Source organism: Myxocyprinus asiaticus, chromosome 33, assembly GCF_019703515.2.
Source record: "Myxocyprinus asiaticus isolate MX2 ecotype Aquarium Trade chromosome 33, UBuf_Myxa_2, whole genome shotgun sequence".
Lineage (NCBI taxonomy): Eukaryota > Metazoa > Chordata > Actinopteri > Cypriniformes > Catostomidae > Myxocyprinus > Myxocyprinus asiaticus.
The window spans coordinates 36,217,497-36,237,580 of NC_059376.1; the positions used below are offsets into that span (position 1 = coordinate 36,217,497).

General features: G+C 38.6%; 1 protein-coding gene across 5 annotated transcripts in view; it reads left to right on the forward strand.

Annotated features, from left to right (window-relative positions):
- LOC127423946 (disabled homolog 2-interacting protein-like) overlaps positions 1-20,084 on the forward strand; it is a 130,746-nt gene that overhangs the window by 73,512 nt on the left and 37,150 nt on the right. For 3 of the 5 annotated variants that reach the window (XM_051668658.1, XM_051668662.1, XM_051668660.1), the window contains 3 exons: positions 8,610-8,766; positions 12,530-12,628; positions 13,045-13,599. In XM_051668658.1, the coding sequence (XP_051524618.1) occupies positions 8,610-8,766; positions 12,530-12,628; positions 13,045-13,599 (811 nt within the window). The remainder of the gene's footprint in view (positions 1-8,609; positions 8,767-12,529; positions 12,629-13,044; positions 13,600-20,084) is intronic. The other 2 variants (XM_051668659.1, XM_051668661.1) reach the window with 1 other exon arrangement.

Genomic DNA, 20,084 nt, shown 5'->3' on the forward strand with positions numbered 1-20,084 from the left:
CCGCTCTGATCAGATGAGCCCAAGTGTGCCTCTATAAAATGACTGTGTATCCATGCAACTTTCTGCCTGATCTTTGCATTATTTAGTGGTGTGAATACATTAACCCTGTTTTTTTCTCTGCTCATGGGTGTATTTCAGTTTTTATTGTTTCAGAAAGAAGATGTGGATACAAATTGCACCTTTTTAGTCAGACTTGTGACTTAGCGGTTAGTGAGATGATACATTATGCTGTGGTGCTCATGCAGGAGATGCAAGTTTGTATCCGACTTGCAGCATTTCACAATCCCTTTCCTTCCTTTCTCCCGCTCAATTCCTGTCATCTAGTCACTAAATAAAATGGTGAAAAGGCCAAACATTTAACATAAAATGTAAAATAATTATTTAATTTATTATACTCAATTTAAAAAGTCTTATAAAAGTTCTGTAGAAATGTCTTCCATTTAACTGGATAAATGCCACCAATTATGGTCTACAGCCCTGGGGTGTTATCAGTCATTCTCCAAATGGTTAGTTAAATACTTTTGGACACTTAACATGTCCTGCAGTGTGACTTACTTATTTAAATAGCATTTTGCTAATTCTTTTATAATTATTATGGGAAACTGCATGCAGTATTTCTGCATTTAAATATTTATTTGTCATGCCGCAGGACAATTTTTAAATGAACTAGTGAAGGAAAAAATGTGATTACAAATTTGAAAAAAATTGGTGACCAGTCACAGCAATTGAAATATACACTCATATACACTTTAATATAAATCTTGATGATGATGATAATAATAAAGTGCATGGACATGTTATATGTCAGCTACCCAAATTCATAAAATAAGTTTCCTTGTCATTTTTGGCAATGTTTGAGGTGAATATATGTTTTACCTCGGGACATTAGGGTATTCGTTGACACCACTGGCTGAGTCACTGGAGGGACGCTGTATGAGTTTTAATATCAGCAGTGTGTCATCTGTCAATCTTTTGAACACACCAAGGAGCACTGAATTGACTTTATCTATTATATGTCAGAAAAGAATGAATGGTACGCAGGGCATCAGGAGGGTAATATGGTCGACTTCCTGCTAGATTTGGCTGAGAGCAGTTTTATTGTCCTTGACAGATGCTGTGAAGATCTGCTGAGGCTTTTGGGCAGTAAAAGTGCATATATCTTTTGTGTTTTTTGTTGATCTAATAGGTACTCCACATTCTGACTGTTACTGTAGCTGAATTTTGAATGTCAAGGAGTGAGATAGCTAAATAGGCCTGGGACCAGATTCACGAAATGTTCTTAAGAAGAAAATTCTTCTTAACTACCATTTATTTATTTTTTATTTTTTTGTATTGATTTTTTCTTCCATTTTCTCCCCAATTTGGAATGGCCAATTCCCAATGCGCTCTAAGTCCTCGTGGTGGCGTAGTGACTCGCCTCAATCCGGGTGGTGGAGGACGAATCTCAGTTGCCTCTGCCTCTGAGATCGTCAATCCGCACATCTTATCACATGGCTTGTTGAGCGTGTTACCGCGGAGACATAGCGCATGTGGAGGCTTCACGCTATTCTCCGCAGCATCCACGCACAACTCACCACGTGCCCCACCGAGAACAAGAACCACATTATAGTGACCACGAGGAGGTTACCCCAGGTGACTGTACCCTCCCTAGCAACCAGGCCAATTTGGTTGCTTAGGAGACCTGGCTGGAGTCACTCAGCACGCCCTGGGATTCGAACTCGCGACTCCAGGGGTGGTAGTCAGCGTCATTACTCGCTGAGTTACCCAGGCTCCCCTTAACTACCATTTCTTCTTAAAAAAAGTTAAGAATATTTTGTATTCCCAAAAAACTTCTTAAGAAAGTTCTTATCTATTGTCTCAAGATTGTTCTTAAGAAAAAACTTAAGAAGCATTTAAAAATCGTCGTAAATAACATCTTAAAGTTAGGATAAACTCACAGTGTTCTTAAATCCTAAAAGGTAAGATGTTTAATGAATTTACTGGGATGTTTCAAACGTGACACATTCTATCATACTGAGTCAGAAGTCATAATGGTTTGTTTACGTAGAAATGTGAAAAGTTTTGTGTTTTATGTTATTTTTATTTTCAGCTTGTAAACCATGTAAATGTTATCACCAAATTCAAACAATACATTTTTTAAAAAAGGTTAATAGATACATTTATTGTTACGATTTACTAGTGTTGAAGTATTAAATTTGTTGTAAGCTATTAGACAAGGCAATTCTATGAGCAGTCTATATGATCAGACAATTTTATGGAGCCCCTTAAGTGACCTTTGTGGGAAAAAGGTCCAGAGATTTATGCGTGAGCACGAGGAACGTTCTCGAGTTCACGTGTTACAATTTCCGGTGAATGAATATCTTATTTCCTTTTGCGTCAGCACCATCTCACGGAGAACGCGAGTGCATGGGTGTGCATGAATTGATAGAGAAATTCTGTATTTTAAAATCTGGAGGATTCCAAACTCTTGAACTTTTGAACAAAGCTGGGCACCATTTGGAAACCCCTGCATTAAACCAAAATGAGACGATAAATTTACAGCATGTAACAAACAACAAAACACAATTTAAAACCTGTATATACAATACATGTATACAATATACAGATACAGTGTTTCCCTGGATGTAAGCTGTTTAATAATTGTCAAATGCAATGTGAAAACATGGATTTACATCAAAATGGGGTCATTTTATTAGTCAGTGACACAGTTTACTGCTGGCATCATCTGGCAATTTTAACAAACATGGTTACTCAGATCTTACCTTGTGTTTGCTGCATTACAGTACATTGTTTAAAAAATGGCAAATATACAGAATTAATTAAAATTGAAGTGAAGTCTTAATCTTCATTATAAATTGAACTTTCCTAGCTGTACTGTTGGATAAAATGTACAAGCCTTTTTTATGTACACATAAATATAGCAATTCACCTTTTCCACCACTGTAATTCCCATCCGCTGTAACAATGACATTAACAGCTAAAAATACACCGGCAATTGTAAAGTGTGAGCACGCGAACGTGTTCTCATGTTCCCGTGCACACGCAAACATCTTGCACCCCCCGCAAAGGTCACTTATGGGGCTCCGTACAATTTCAAAACCCATAATTTGACCTGCCATTCTGCTATTTTAGGTTATGAGACTATTTCAATTTATTGCCTATTATCTCAATGTCTTGTACAGAGCAATTCAATTCGGTTGCATTTTCCTCTTGTCTTTAGGTTAAACTGTACATTAATTTGCAGTGTAAGTTTGTGGTGGTTATAACTTCAGTGATGCAGAGCACAAAGTAGTTGCAGTAACAGATAAAGCCTTCCACCTCTCAGGATTTAAAAAGCCTGTTCCCAAGAGCACAGAGGCAGACATCTTTAATTCATGGATCGAGATGAACAAGTCAGTGTAAATCACTTTACCTATGTCTCGCAGCAGGGTGCTTAATTTCCATGTTTACTCTACAGATTGATTTTAATGTGCAAGCAAGAATCTTGTTTTATGCAATAATACAGCTGACCATTTTTGCACAGTACCAGTCTAGAATATGTGTCAGATAAGCACAGATGAAATTGTTATCGCTAAGAGGTTGCGGAAGAATTTAATGAAAAATTTTAGATAATTTTCTCAGATGTTCAGTCACAGACATTATTATCTTGTACTATTAGTATCTGAGCACAATTTGAGGCATTGTAGAGATCTCTTCTAAAAGTCTAATCTCAGATGTGAGATTGCAAAAAAAAAAAAAAAAACTCAGTTGAGAATCAGTTGAGATATAAACAAGAAAAGAGACAGATACACCCTTTTACATTTTGTTTTGTGTGTTTACCTTAATCATTTTTAATCATAACAAATCATAACTTTATCACTTTTGTGACAGTGATAGTCATCTTAACAACATGCCCTTTCATTCTAGCAGTCCTATCAGAGAGTCTTGATGGTCGACCGCCTGGAGGGCTTACTATTTTCCACTTGTTATGTGAGATGCACCTCACTTCCAATTAAGTAACACTGCTTTTGTTGGTTCATCACAACTTCTGAAAATGTCTTGTGGCCCCAGCATATTTCCCAGGCCACCATCATTTTCAACTGATATGATGAAATATCATAAGTGATGATGGTACCTGAAAGCTTTGGTTTTTGTGCTGCAAAGAATTCATTTTCTTAACCAGTATTTTTGTCTTGTTCTCCAGAATAACATACTGAAACAAAATTGCTTAAATGGACAGTTCACCCAAAAATTCTCTCATCATTTACTCACCCTCATGCCATCCCAGATGTGTATGACTTACTTTCTTCTGCAGAACACAAACAAAGATTTTTAGAAGAATATCTCAGCTCTGTATGTCCTTACAATGCAAGTGAATGGTGATCAGACCTTTGTAGCTCCAAAAATCACATAAAGGAAACATATCAAATCAAATCAAATCACTTTATTGTCACACAGCCATATACACAAGTGCAATGGTGTGTGAAATTCTTGGGTGCAGTTCCGATCAACATAGCAGTCGTGACAGTGATGAGACATATACCAATTTACAATAACATCAAATTAACACAGCACAATTTAAATGTCTGATATACACATAATTACACACAACAATATACAAATAATAACATACACTGTATAGTATACAATACGCACTATATAGATACACATTATTCAATAAAACTAAAAAATATATAAAAAGTATATATAGTAGTATATATAGAATGTACAGTAGGTTGTATTGTACTGTATTGACATTCAGGCTGTCGGTTGATAGTAAATTGTTAAGAGAGAATATAATATAATAATAATATAGTTTATGACAGTCCGGTGTGAGATATAAGAGTAATAAAGTGCAGTGCTGATGTATATTGATCATGAGAGATCAAGAGTTCAAAAGTCTGATTGCTTGGGGGAAGAAGCTGTCATGGAATCGGCTGGTGCGGGTCCTGATGTTGCGATACCGCCTGCCTGATGGTAGCAGTGAGAACAGCCCATGGCTCGGGTGGCTGGAGTCTCTGATGATCCTCCGAGCTCTTTTCACACACCGCCTGGTATATATTTCCTGGAGGGAGGGAAGCTCACCTCCGATGATGTGTCTGGCAGTTCACACCACCCTTTGCAGTGCTTTGCGGTTGTGGGCTGTGCTATTGCCGTACCAGGCGGAGATGCAGCCAGTCAGGATGCTCTCTACAGTGCAGGTGTAGAATGTGAGGATGTGGCGATTCATTCCAAACTTCCTCAGCCGTCTCAGGAAGAAGAGGCGCTGATGAGCCTTCTTCACAACGACTTCAGTGTGGATGGACCATGTGAGTTCCTCAGTGATGTGGACACCCAGGAACTTGAAGCTGCTGACTCTCTCCACTGGTGCTCCATTGATGGTGATGGGACTGTGTTCTCTGTCTTTTCTTCTGAAGTCCACCACAAGCTCCTTTGTCTTACTGACGTTGAGGGAGAGGTTGTGCTCCTGACACCAGTGTGTCAGAGTGTGCACCTCCTCTCTGTAGGCTGTTTCATCATTGTCAGTGATCAGACCTACCACCGTCGTGTCATCAGCAAACTTAATGATGGCATTGGAGCTATGTGTTGCCACACAGTCATGTGTGTACAAGGAATACAGTAGTGGGCTGAGAACACAGCCCTGTGGGGCTCCAGTGTTGAGGGTTAGTGATGAGGAGATGTCGCTGCCTATTCTAACCACCTGGCGTCTGCTTGACAGGAAGTCCAGGATCCAGCTGCACAGCTGAGCTGTTTAAGCCCAGAGCCCGGAGTTTCTCATCTAGCTTGGAGGGCACTATGGTGTTGAATGCTGAGCTGTAGTCTACAAACAGCATTCTCACATAAGTGTTCTTTTTTCCAGGTGAGAAAGAGCAGTGTGTATTGTAGATGCAATGGCATCATCAGTGGAGCGGTTGTTACGGTAAGCAAACTGCAATGGGTCAAGAGAGAGAGGCAGCACAGAGCAGATGTAAAGCATTTGCTGATGATGGGGGTCAGAGCAACAGGACGCCAGTCATTTAAACAAGTTATTTTTGATTGCTTTGGAACAGGCACAATGGTGGATGTTTTAAAGCGTGTGGGGACTACAGACAAAGAGAGGGAAAGGTTGAAAATGTCTGTAAAAACACCAGCCAGCTGGTTCGCGCACACTCTGATGACATGGAATGCCGTCTGGGCCCGCGGCTTTGCGGATATTCACCCGTCGGAAGGATTGGGTTACATCCGCTACAGAGACGAAGAGTGAACTAACCTCTGTAGCTTCGGCCGCGAGAGCTCTCTCCGCGAGGGTGGTGTTATTTCCCTCAAAACGAGCATAAAAAGTATTTAGCTCATCCAGGAGAGAGGCAGCGGTGTTCATGGCAGAGTTTTTATTCCCTTTAAAGTCTGTGATGATGTTAATTCCCTGCCACATGCTTCTAGAGTTGGTGGTGTTAAACTGTCCTTCAATCTTGCTCCTGTACTGGCGTTTTGCTGTTCTGATAGTTTTTCGGAGTGCATAACTGGCTTGTTTATGCTCCTCCGCGTTCCCGGAATTAAAAGCGGAGGTCCGCACATTAAGTGCCGCGCGAACATCATTATTTACCCAAGGTTTCTGGTTCGGATAGATCCGTACTGTTCTGGTCGGAACCATGTCCTCCACGCACTTTTTGATGAAACACATTACGCTATCAGCGTAAAGCTCGATGTCGTCATCAGAGGCGGACCGGAACATCTCCCAGTCCGTGTGATCAAAACAGTCCTGTAGCGTAGAGTCTGATTGGTCCGACCAGCACTGGATCGTTCTGAGGGCGGGTGCCTCCTGTTTCAATTTCTGCCTGTAAGCGGGCAGAAGCAGAATGGAAGAGTGGTCCGATTTGCCAAATGGTGGGTGGGGGAGGGATTTGTAGCCATCCCGGAAGGGAGAGTAGCAATGGTCCAAAACCCGGTTTCCCCTTTTCCTTTTGCGTTTCCGTGTCCGGACTGCCCAGACAAAGGGCTTAAATGGACCTCCATAAGAGGAAAATCCATAAGACTCCAGTATTTAAATCCATATCTTCAGAAGCGATATGATAGGTGTGGGTGAGAAACAGATCAATATTTATGTCCTTTTTTACCCCAAATCTCCACTTTCACTTTCACATCTGAAAGTCACATGTGGTGCCTGTTTAGTTTAACTTTCTGAGTAAAAAAGGACATACACATTGTTCTTTTTCTCACCCACACCTATTATATCGCTTCTGAACATATGGATTTAAACACTCGGGTCTTATGGATTACTTTTATGGATTACTTTTATGTTTACATTTATGTAATTTTTGGAGCTACAAAGTTCTGATCACCATTTACTTGCATTGTATGGACCTACAGAGCTGAGATATTCTTCTAAAAATCTTTGTGTTCAACAGAAGAAAGAAAGTCATACACATCTGGGATGGCATCATGGTGAGTAAATTAAGAGAACATTTTCCTTTTTGAGTGAACTACAGTATCCCTTTAAGAATGACTTGTTCTTAGAGAACATGTTTTGAAATAAAAGTATTCTTTAATAGAGAATAAGTCTAATGCTTGAATTAATAAAATAGTCAGTTTTTCTTTTTTTTTCTTTTTTTTTTTACATTATTGTATCAATACTTTCTATTGAATCTATTCATTTTGAATACATTTTATTAATAATTTGAAGTTTCTCTCCTTTTGACTGGCATCTTGGATTTATTTTTACACTAAATCTGTCATAAAACATAATGGGATTGCCTTCTCCATGAAGGATGCATGTGATGCATCTTAGGGCATGTCTACACTAACACGTTTTCCGATTTACATTTCCTAACATGATCGTTTTCCAAATAATGATGAACTAGAGAGTGTTTTCAAAAGTCTCAAAAGTTTCTTTTCAGTGTGGATGAGAGGTTTTCAATCGAAAACTGTGTAGTGTGGACGTGGCCTTAGAAGGCAGGGATTAAGCTGCCTATCTTTTGGAACAGCCTTTACATCAGGAGTTTTCCTATGATGCCTTAAAATGCTGACTACATTGGCCGCACTATAGGTTTTGAAACAGAGCTTTATTATCTTATAAAATTTAGCTTCTTTCATAAATGTATCATATTTTAAGGATGTTCATATATTTTACTGGAAATCATAACAAATTAGGGGCAGTGGTGGCTCAGCAGTAAAGGCTCTGGGTTACTGACCAGAAGGTTGGGGGTTCAAGCCCCAGCACTGCCAACATACTACCATATCATTGCTGACACTGTGCTCTGACCCCAGCTTAGCTGGGATATGTGAAAAATGGCACTGAGTATGGCTGCTACACTGCAAGCTCCAACCCCAAAACTTTCACTCACTGTTGCACCTGTGTATATGGTTGAGTGACAATAAAGGGATTTGAAATACTGCTCAAGAAAATTATATTTTGCAGTGTCTGAAATGTATCGACACTAACGCAGAAGCACTCAGTAGTCAGACAGTGAGGTACCGGTACCTCATGCTGTGATCACTGTAACACTTCAGAGATCTTCAACACTGATGAAGTGTTCCAGTGACCGCACTTTAAACACCAGTGTCTATGAACTAAAAAAAACCTGTTTGAGTCTAATGGGCACTTGTAGGAAGCGTAGCCCTGATGAATGTCTGCTCTTCCTGTTTCTCTCCAGTAGATCCCATCTGATGCCGAGGCTGAAGGAGTCACGGTCTCACGAGTCGTTGCTCAGCCCCAGCAGTGCAGTAGAAGCTCTAGATCTCAGTATGGAGGAGGAAGTGCTCATCAAACCTGTGCACAGCAGCATCCTGGGACAGGATTTCTGCTTCGAGGTGAGTTGACTGCCCTCTGAACTGCCTCAACACTGCACAAAACCATTTTCTTAATTAGTATTTGTGATGAGGAGAAGGGCGGGGCCGGGCTGTGACTACGCACGCCTCCGACCCCTGGCAGATGGAATGCCTCTCCGCGTTCTGGTGGCCAGTAGTGAGCCCCTCCGCCCCTGGCAGCAGCTCCACTGCTCCAGGCGGCCGGCAGCGAGCCCCTCCATCCCCCGGCGGACGGCCGCAGCTGCTCCTTCGAGCGGACGGCCACAGCTGCTCCTTCGAGCAGACGGCAGTGGCGAGGACTCCACGACAGCACATCCCTCCTCCTTCCCAGGTTTCGGCACCAATGTAACAGTATAGAAATGGGCAAGGAGGAGGCGGGAACCGGATGAACAGTCAAAGTAATATTTAATTTAAACTTAAAAAGACACAAAACACAAACGCACACACGGTAGCTGCGTATGGCTCTCTCTCTCTCGAACTATCGCATCCATCTGCACTTATCCCTCTCCTCGGCTGATTAGCCCGATTGGGGGCCGGGCATGCATAGTCACGGCCCGGCCCCGCCCTCCTCCTCATCACAGTATTTTTGTCCTGTTTCCCAGTAAAAATATCTAAACAGAAATCAGTTCTTAAGCTTCACTATATATAAAAAAAAAAAGAAAGAAAATGTAAGCGAATATGGGGTAAGTTTATTTTTCTTACCTAATTGGCGAACCTTTTTTCTTGTAAAGTAAATGTATTTAGTTTTAAGGATGTTCAGATATTTTTAATGGAAAACAAGACAAAAACACTGTTTAAATGAATTTTTTTTTTTTTTATTTATTTATTTATTTTTTTTTTTTGCGGTGATGGCTTATTGAAGATCTGCTAGTCTTGTGTAAGACCTTTGGCTAATTGATTTGATGCTTGTAAACATTGCTTTTTTCCAGGATGACTCAATAAGAATCCTTTGTGAAGTCATCCTATCAGATTCGAAATCTGATTGGCTTTCCAAATAAAATAGTTCTGTCCAGTTTTTTGTGCAGTATGTAGTGGACGGTTAACGAACGGACTCTGGGCAGTCCATGGGTGTCCTGTCTGAGGCTGATACTGAAGCTCTGTCAAAGTCACAGTTCTGTATAAATAGCATGAAGGAGTTATAATGTCTGACCAGTCTCAAAATAGCACATAGAAAAGGTCCATTAAAACTTTATTAAGGCCATTAGCCGAGATCAAATAGTTTGCAGAAATAGCAGCGCTATCTAGCCATTCTTTGGCTAAATCATTGAGGGCCCACAGATCATATCAATACATAATTTCCATGTGTGCTATAGGGAATGTTTAGTTCAACCAGATGGTTATACAGTGGTGGCCAAAAATATTGGCACCCTTGGTAATTATGAGCAAAGAAGGCTGTGAAAAAAATCTGTATTGTTTATGCTTTTGACCTTTCATTCACAAAAATCTAACCTTTAATTGAAATAAAACAATTGAAAGAGGGGAAATATCTAATTATTAAATAAATATTTTTCTCCAAAACACATTGGCCACAATTATTGGCACCCCTAGAAATTCTTATGAGTAAAATATATCTGAAGTGTATTCCCATTCATATTTTAAATTTTTTAGTGCACCTGGGTGACTAGGAACATGAAATTGTTTAGCCATGACTTCCTGTTTCATAGGGGTATAAATATTCAGTAACACACAGGCCAAATTCCCTTAATTATCAATCACAGTAGGTTAGACTAAAGAATATAGTTCTGATGTGCGGCAAAAGGTTGTTGAGCTTCACAAAATGGGAAGTGGCAATAAGAAAATAGCCAAAGCATTGAAAATGCCCATTTCCACCATCAGGGCAATAATTAACAAGTTCCAAAGAACTGGCCTGGGAAAAGACATGTGCCTATATTGTCTCCACGCACAGTGAGGAGGATGGTTCAAGTGGCCAAAGAATCACCAAGGATCACAGCTGGAGAATTGCAGAAATTAGTTGGGTCTTGGGGTCAGAAAGTCTAAAAAAATATATCAGACATCACTTACATCACCACAAGTGTTTTGGGAAGTTTTCAAGAAAAAATGCCTCTGCTCTCATCCAACAAAAAACTCAAGCATCTTCAGTTTGCCAGACACTACTGGAGCTTCAAATGCGACCGAGTTATATGGTCAGATGAAACAAAAAAAGAGCTTTTTGGCAGCAAACACCAGAAATGGGTTTGGCGCACACAGAGATGAAGAAGTACCCAATGCCTATGATTAAAATAAGAGGTCCTGGACATCTTGTTCGGATACATGGCATCATGGACTCTATCAAATACCAACAGATAAAAAATCTAAACCTGGCTGCCTCTGCCAAAAAGCTTACAATGGGCCCTGCAGCAGGACAATGATCCAAAACAAACATCAAAATCAAAATGGTTCACTAACCACAAAATCAAGGTTCTGCCATGGTCATCACAGTCCCCTGACCTGAACCCCATAGAAAATGTGTGGGGTGAACAGAAGAGGAGAGTCCACCAACGTGGACCTCTGAATTTGAAGGATCTGTAGAGATTCTGCATGGAGGAATGGTCTCAGATCCCTTGCCAGGTGTTCTCCAACCTCATTAGGCATTATAAGAGAAGAATCAGAGCTGTTATCTTGGCAAAGGGAGGTTGCAAAAACTATTGAATAAAAGGGTGCCAGTAATTATGGCCAATGCGTTTTGGAGGAAAATATGTATTTAATAATGAGATATTTCCTCTGTTTTAATTATTTTAGATGTTTTGATTTTTTTGAATGAAAGATAAAAAGGATAAACAATGCAGATTTTTTTCACAGCCCTCTTTGCTCATATTTACCAAGGGTGCCAATATTTTTGGCCACAACTGTATAATCGCAAGGTCATAGGGCGCAGACAAAAGAAACTTGAATTATACTACAGTAATCAGGCATCTTAAAGGAATAGTTACTCACCCTCATGTTGTTCCAAACCTCTATGAGTATCTTTCTTCAGTGGAACACAAAGGAGAAATTCTGTAAAATGTTGATGCTACTTTTTCCATACAAAAATGTTTAAAAAGCACCATAAAAGTGGTCCATACAACTTGTACACTATGTTCCAAGTCTTCTGAAGCCATTCGATAGTTTTGCATGAGGAACAGAATAACATTAATGTTGTTATTCACTGAAAATCTTTCCCTCCACCCATTCAAATCTGACGCATTAATGATACACACGAGAGTGGCTTTGTAAGCACAGCACACTATTTTTTATTAAAAATAAATACATAAATAAATAAATAAATTCACAGGGTAAACATCAAATAATGTGTTGCTGTAGTGCTTTCAATATAGTACAGGATGAACTGAATTTTTACAATTTTCACTTTTTGTTTTTATTAGCATTTCCATACTGTCCCAACTTTTTGGAATTGTGGTTGTACATTGGCTGCACTGTTCTTATGATATTTTAAAATAATATATATGTATATATATATATATATATATATATATATATATATATATATATATAAAAAGTCTCTGCATGTATCTCTCTTTCTGATATTGCATGGGATTCTGCAAATGCATTTTATCTAAGTGCATACTGTCTGTTCGGGCTATTTAGGAGTTTAATTCTTTCTCCAAGTGTAATTGCTGTCCACTCTTGGGAAACGCTTCATTGATTGAGAAGATTGAGTAGATTCATTGACAGTAGATCTCTGCTCACAGTGATCTACATTACAGTCCTCTCTACGTCCATTAATGCACTTATCCTCAAATTTGATAATTGTAATCTGTAATTACAGGTAACTACTTCAACAGGAAGCAAATGCTTCTCATGTCGGTCGGCTGCCGAGAGAGACAAATGGATGGAGAATTTGAGACGTGCTGTGCATCCAAACAAGGTAAATCGGATGATTCTTTCGAATCCGGGGTAATTCTAGATGAGATGAGGTTTGAAGGTATATTAAAAGGGAAATTCTGTCATTTACTCACCCTTATGTTGTTCCAAGCCCTTATGACTTTTTTTTTCATGGAACACAAAAGATGTTAGGCACAATGTTAGCCTCAGTAACAATTAATTTCATTGTATTTTTAAAAAGCCCAATTTACATAGAAAGGCTGTGTATTTGCACTGAAAAGAATTACTTATTTTAAATATTACACTGTGCTATTTCATTTACTGCTAGGTTAAATTAGACCACGGGTGGTTTGTGAATAAAATCCAGGTTTTTGCCCTCAAATACTGTGCACAAAAGTGCTGAAATTGTTTACTGAATTCACCCCAAATACTATCTTCCTTGGGTTTTTTTCTCCACAGGATAACACCCGTCGGGTGGAAAACATGCTGAAATGTTGGATTATTGAGGGCAAGGACTTGCCAGCAAAGAAAAAATACTTCTGCGAACTTTGTCTAGATGACACGTTATATGCACGGACTACCTGCAAACTCAAAACGGACAATGTTTTCTGGGGTGAACACTTTGAGTTCAACAACCTGCCCTCAGTTAAGAGCATCACCGTGCACCTTTACAAGGAAACAGACAAAAAGAAAAAGAAAGACAAAAATAATTACATCGGGCTGGTCAATATTCCCATAGCAGCGGTCACTGGGCGACAGTTTGTGGAAAAATGGTATTCAGTGAGCACGCCGAATCCCAATAAAGGAAAGACTCCGGGGCCCATGGTCCGAATGAAATCTCGATATCAAAGCATGAGTATCCTCCCCATGGAGATGTACAAGGAGTTTGCAGAGTATATTACTAATAATTACATGTTAATGTGCTCGGTGCTGGAGCCAGCACTTAGTGTGAAGAACAAAGAGGAGATGGCTTGTGCACTTGTTCATATCCTGCAAAGCACAGGCAAGGCCAAGGTAAGACAATCAAACTGTATGTTTTCTTTCTTCCTTAAAAGTCTCGATGAATCAAAATTGACTCAGTTTACTTTCTTAATACCGTGTCCCTGGTCTTATTGTACTTATTCCAAAGAAGAAAAAAAGAACGTTTTTGTAGTCTGACATCAAAATGTACTCCACTCCTGAAACAATTTTCCTTTTCTGCTGACATCAGTTAGACTGTGCAGGTTAATGTTAACCAATAGCCAAATAGATTTTTAGGCAGCTGTGTTTTAACCCTATAACGCCGTGTGTATCAAATTTGATATGCAATATTTGACGGCTCCTGTTTCACTCTCTGTTCAAGCTGTTAAGCCAAACATTTATGGTATGTAAGTTTCACATGTTTATGGCACCATCTAGTGGTTATTTGTGAAAAAAAGTGGTTTCAATGTTTATATCGATCCATTTAAAATGGCAGCAGAAAAGTGACTCTTATGACCGCTTATTTTAATAAAGTAAAAGTGACAGTTATGATTATATTGTTACTGATATTTTAAAATGAACATTTGTTGAATATAAACAACTTGGTTAACTTGGTTAAAATTTTGTATATTATTTTATTGAAAAAGCATGTTGAATTTACATGTATCAAATATGATACAACAGGCTTTTGAGGTATCTATCAATCATCATTACATTCCATTCAAGCCCACCACAAAAAAAAAAAAAACAAAAAAAAATCACTGAGCTTTGAAAATTCTGACATATACTTTTTATAAGATATATTTAACGTGTGAATGAATATTTCTGTGTATTTTCATATCTGCAGCCTGCTCAAGGTTTTTTTTATATATATATATATATATATATATATATATATATATATATATATATATATATATATATATTGTATTTGATGTGCTGAATTGAACATTTCAATCCATATTTATAGACCAAGGAGAGGAAGTTATTATGGCCAAACTCTCAAACATTTGGTATCTCTGAAAAGCGCAGGGAGTCCTCTGATAATACTCCAAGATTTACCCACTGTAGCATGTATGGGCTAAGAAAAACTTAAATAAGAAATGTCCTACACAAAAATGAATTGTGACCTTTAAAGCTTAATGTATCAAATTTGATACATAAAATAAAATTTAAATTTTACGATTTTACTTTTTACAGTCTAATAATAAAATTTTATAATTTAATGATTCTTTCATATGTCAGGCTTTACAGGGTTAAGCTACTGTTGTAGGTAATTCTGCCAACAGTTAATGCTGCAGTTTATTGCTGGTTAGCGTTACTGTAATTAAGGTTATTGCAAAAATTGCTAATAAAGATTTAAAATGTATTTTTAATTTTCAGTTGATTCCATCACATCATGAAAGTAAAATGGGTTGTGAATACTGCTTCATGTTGACGTTAAAAAGTAAATGTGTTGCATGATTATGCATTTTATATATAGGAATTTTGCTGTAGAATTTCCTGTTTAATCATAGGCTTTTGGGAACCATTCACACGGAACACATTTTTGCATCTGTCGGTGCTGTTTTTTTATTTTATTTATTTATTTTTTTATTTTTTTAAACATGGCCTAGACAAATTTAGAATTTTCCAGCTAGCTTTCTTTAAAACAAAAACACTTACAGTGTGAACAGCCCCTTAATGATACTGTTTGCTGACAAACAAGGGAGACATTCCATTTTCTGGCTGCTAATGGTGCGGTATTAATTCCACTAGGTAAATAGCTCTAAGTTTTGTAAACAAGCCGCATTCTAGTATAAGCCTAACTTGCATAAAAAGGTGCATTTAGTTAAACTGGATTGTGGATGGTGACTAAATAAGACACAGGTTTTCATGCTGAAATACTGTATACTGTAGAAAGTGGCATAACAGTTTAGAGGAGTTTTAGGTTACTTTGAATTTTGTGTTGGATATTTCATCTCGGAAGAGTTTTTCTGAGCAGTGTGTGCTTTTTTCTAAAAGGTTTTGTCCAATTTTTAGTGCTTCTAAAAGTGAGTGCCTCAGCACTGAATGTTCCAGGCTTCATTCTAAATCCCCCACCCTCAAAATGTCCAACAGTGAAAAAACATCATTGATAGAAAAGAACAATAGAGACATGGCCTGCCTCCACTCATTTAATCATAGAAGCACAGAGCGCACTGATTGCTTTCATTAACTTGACCACAAGCGCTGCAGTTGGCTTAGATAGTCACCATAAATCAGCCCTGAATCAGATGACATCACACACAAAAGTGCGCCGTCTAACGCTTTGTCACTCATCTGTCATTATTGATCAGATGCTGCGAAAGTAAGCTGTTTTGTGATTGTGTTTTTGTCTATAGCACTCTGATAGCAATCCGAGGCATTGTTGCATAAAAATGGACCTGTCCAACAATAGAAATTTGCTGTCTAGTTCTCTAGAATGTTTGATCGCATTATTGTTGAGTGCCACTTTGAGCTCATTTGGGATTTGGGTCTACGCAACACAATAATACGACTTCAAAGCACACTGTCTCTGTGCAAAAAAAAAAAAAAAAAAAAAACTTGAACGAGAGGTGCCCTGCTTAGCTATTACTTTTCTATTGTACTGACACCACAGTGCACAATCCAAGATCTTTAGTGTAGGCTAAGTTTTTTCAAAACTCATAACAGAGTGGCCTCAAAAAGTGGGGACATTTTTTGACACTTAAAGGGAAAGCTCACCTCCAAACCTGTACGATTTTCTGTTTTCTGTGGAACACAACAGCAGATCTCAGGCAGAATGTTAGCCTCAGTCACCATGTAGTGTCAAAGGGGGAAGAAAGAGAGTATCCCTTTAAGCATCCAAATACGTTTTTTGGGCCACTGTATGGCATTTTTGAGAGTCCGATCTGTACGTTGGTAAGTCATTAAGTCACCACAACATGGCCACATGTCTTTCATTACGGTGGAGTTAATTGGTCAGAAACTGCGTTGTCTTTCATTATGCAAGGCCAGAGTGGGCCAGCAAGTGTATTGTCTTTTATTCTGTATCCTGGTTACTGTAAATAAAGTCCTATTAACACAATCTCTGCATACCACAGCTCATGTCAGCATCCTGCTTTTGTCTGAAGGCCTCCATGAATTCAATGGTGCATCTTATTTGGAAGTTGTCTTTAAATTTAAAGCTGATGTGTGTAACTTTTTCAGTGTTACAATAATTTCACTTGTCCCAGTTTTATATGCAGAAACAATTATAAGTTAGCCATTTGTAGATACTGTATATTTTCTTGAAAACTGCAAATACTGTGTCGGTGGCGGTTTAAAAATTCCTCTGTTTGATTTGAGTGGCCCATCCAGCCACAAGCAATAACATTGACAACAATCAATGGCGTGAGTTGGGGGTGGGACTATCCTTTTGTTTGATCACAGCGGGAGGGGGGGGCGGGGGGGCGTATTCGGAAAGCTGTTCAAAACAATGTTGTTTTTTTTGCAATACTGTTCGGTGGCACTGGTGGCGCAGAAATTACACAATCATCTTTAAATGGTGTTATTTTTTCGATTTTCAAAAAACTTGCTTAATATGCAGACAACTATAAAGACTTTGATTTCCTCAAAAAGTGTAAACACGGTGGCTTTGTGACAGATCAAAGCATTGCTCTTATTTGCGCAATCCAACCAGCCCGACAGAGCAACATTGGCTCAATCAGTGGTGCAGAAGCAACTGTTTGGAAGACCAATGAAAGATGGGCATGTTCGGAAAAGCTGTCATTATTTTGCAATATTGTTTGGTGAAGCATCTGGCTGTTTGTCTTCAGTCTCATTCTAGAAAGCATTTGATTGGACAAAAATGTGTATATGCCTCTGAGAACCAGATAAGTCATCAGTATGTGTTATTCAGTTTTTCCTAAGGAGTGTAATTGTACATTTTTAAATACATACAATATATCAACTTTTAGAAGTACACTAACATATAGTGGCCTCAAAGCTACTAGTTATGGACTAAAAAGCCATAAAATTCAAAATAAACGTTTAAGTACATATGCAAAAAGCATATATTTTTCAAATTAGACTTTTTTTAGATTTGAAATGTGTATTGTGGTATTGGTACTATGTATCTCTCTCTAAAAAGACACAAGCCCCAGTGTTTTTGGGCATGATAATACATACATTTGTGCGTTGATATTGCGCTCCAAAACTAATTAAATAGGGACAGCTTCGCCACACACTGACACAAATTCAGTATTGTATTTGTGCAAGAAGTATTGATCGGACTGGAGGAGATTTTGAGCTGCTAGGTTAGATTCATGATTCAGCCCCCCATAAAGAGCTGATATCGTCCACTCCAGGTTTATCCTCAGCATGCCCGAGGGACATTCCAAGTGTCAGGCCCCATGCTAATCAGATCTTATTAATTCAGGCATTGGTTTAAGGGCCACATGGGTTCATTTGGCCACACACAGTAAAGAATGGAGCTGTGACGCGCAAGTTCGAAAGATCAGGTCTCTGCATAGGAGAGGGTGGGGCTCGTGGGGGCGGGGCCTGTAGGACAGAGGTCATTAGTGGATTGCCCAGAGGAGGGTCGGACTCTAGAGAGCACACACTGCCATTTTAACAAGTCATTGCTTACTTATTCATGCCTGCCTCACACCGCTGTCAGCATGATGCTTAAACAGGACATTAACAACCCCTCGACAGGCTATTGGGGAACAGGGAAAGTGGGAAACATGGTATCATTATGACTGTATGGCCTATGAAAACGATTTCAAGGTGGCCACAAATTTCAGTTTTATGGGCTTGATATAATTAAATGAGCTAAATATAAAATGAAACAAATACAGAATATGTTGTGCCGGATTTTACAGTGGACTGGTGTTTGCATTATTTTGATTTTATTAAGCTGTTTTTTTATGTGTAGTTATAAAACACACAGTTCAGAATCTAAATTCTGATTGGATACTTAGCATACTACTGTTTGAATCTGTAGCACTGCATATTACATAATGTTTCACAGGCTATGTTTAAGCAGTGCACATTACACATTATACAGTTTATTCTGCAAAGTATGCAGTATGCATAGTATTCCATTCTGAACATAACCTTAACCACACAAACCTTTGATTCCACACTACTGTCCGTTCATGCTTTTCTTCTGCTGGTCTGTGATGACTATGGTGCTGAGCTACAGACGGGCTTGATGGGATGTGACAGGCGTACCAGGGAAGATGTGCCGCGCTCTGTGGTTTCTGATGAGTTGTGAGACTGAGGATAAGTCTCATCAGGGAGCGGGCACTGAGTGCAGCTTGCTGTGTTAAGCTCTTGTGTCCTAATTGTATACTGAGTGCTGCGACTCCTGCCAAAGACGCAGAGCTGTCGGAGAAAGTGGGTCTCATTTGATCCTCTCAGTGTCATAACCACAATACACCTCAGCCTGCCTGGGAAGAGAACAGCACAGATATGCCCTTATCACCTGATCCCACTGGTGATGCTTGAGAGAGCTTTGTGCAGTGCGCTTTTTGCTGAAGATTCTGTTTGGAGGTTGGGTTTTGCTTTGTTTCTTGTCTTATATATACACCAAAATAAGTCTGCAACCAAGGTTATTATAGTTATCCCTTTTTTAAATTCGTTTTAAAGGAATGTCCCTGGCTCAATACATGTTAAATTGTGGCATATTGTTAAAATTATAACAAAAAAAAAGTATTTTGACTCATCACATGGCATTTACAATGAAAAAGAATTAGGGCCAGTCTATAAACATTAAAATATAATACACTCTATTGGGCTCTATTTTTGTGAGCTCTGTTTTTGTGAGCACGCAAAGCACGGCGCTACACTCAATAACCGTGCTCAATGGCTTATCCAATTTTCGTGAGAGCGCTAATTCTTATAGCAATTTTCTTGCCAGTGCAAAGCGCAAGTGGCCATGGGTGGGAGTGTTTGCGCTATTGTGGGTGTATGTTCGCAAACTGTGGGTGTATTGTATGTGAATGAAGTGGCGAAAAGCGCAATTTGCTATTTTCCTGAGAAATAGGTAATTGTGCTAAGAAGTCTGAAAACCACAGCTTAACTCAGGGTAAAGTTTAAATTTTGTTCTTGCATTTGCAGTTTGGAGATTCCACCAGCAGGTGTTAATAAAGTAGAATAGTGGAACATGAAATTATGTCCCTGATAAGTTCTAGCCATCTTATATGAAACAAAAATGTATGAGATTTGTGTTAAACTATCTATATGTCATGGTTTATTTTTCAATTATTATTATTATTATGTCTAAATTTACAATTGTGTATTTATGATCTAATTTGTAGTGGTATTTTTAAGTTGGAGAGAGTAAAATGTTTGGTATCGGTATGATTTTTTGACCTCTTCATTATTTTGATTATATTTTAATTTAGTTTGAAGTGTAATTTCAATTTAGAAATTGGTTTTATTTTTTCTTGTTTTAATGAATGAATTAAACTTTTTAAAATCAAAATTGACCAGTAGAAGTGAAGTGTGTGCCAATACAATCACTGTTAATTCTAGCCATGATTTGAGTCTCATTAGATGAAAATGATTAATAA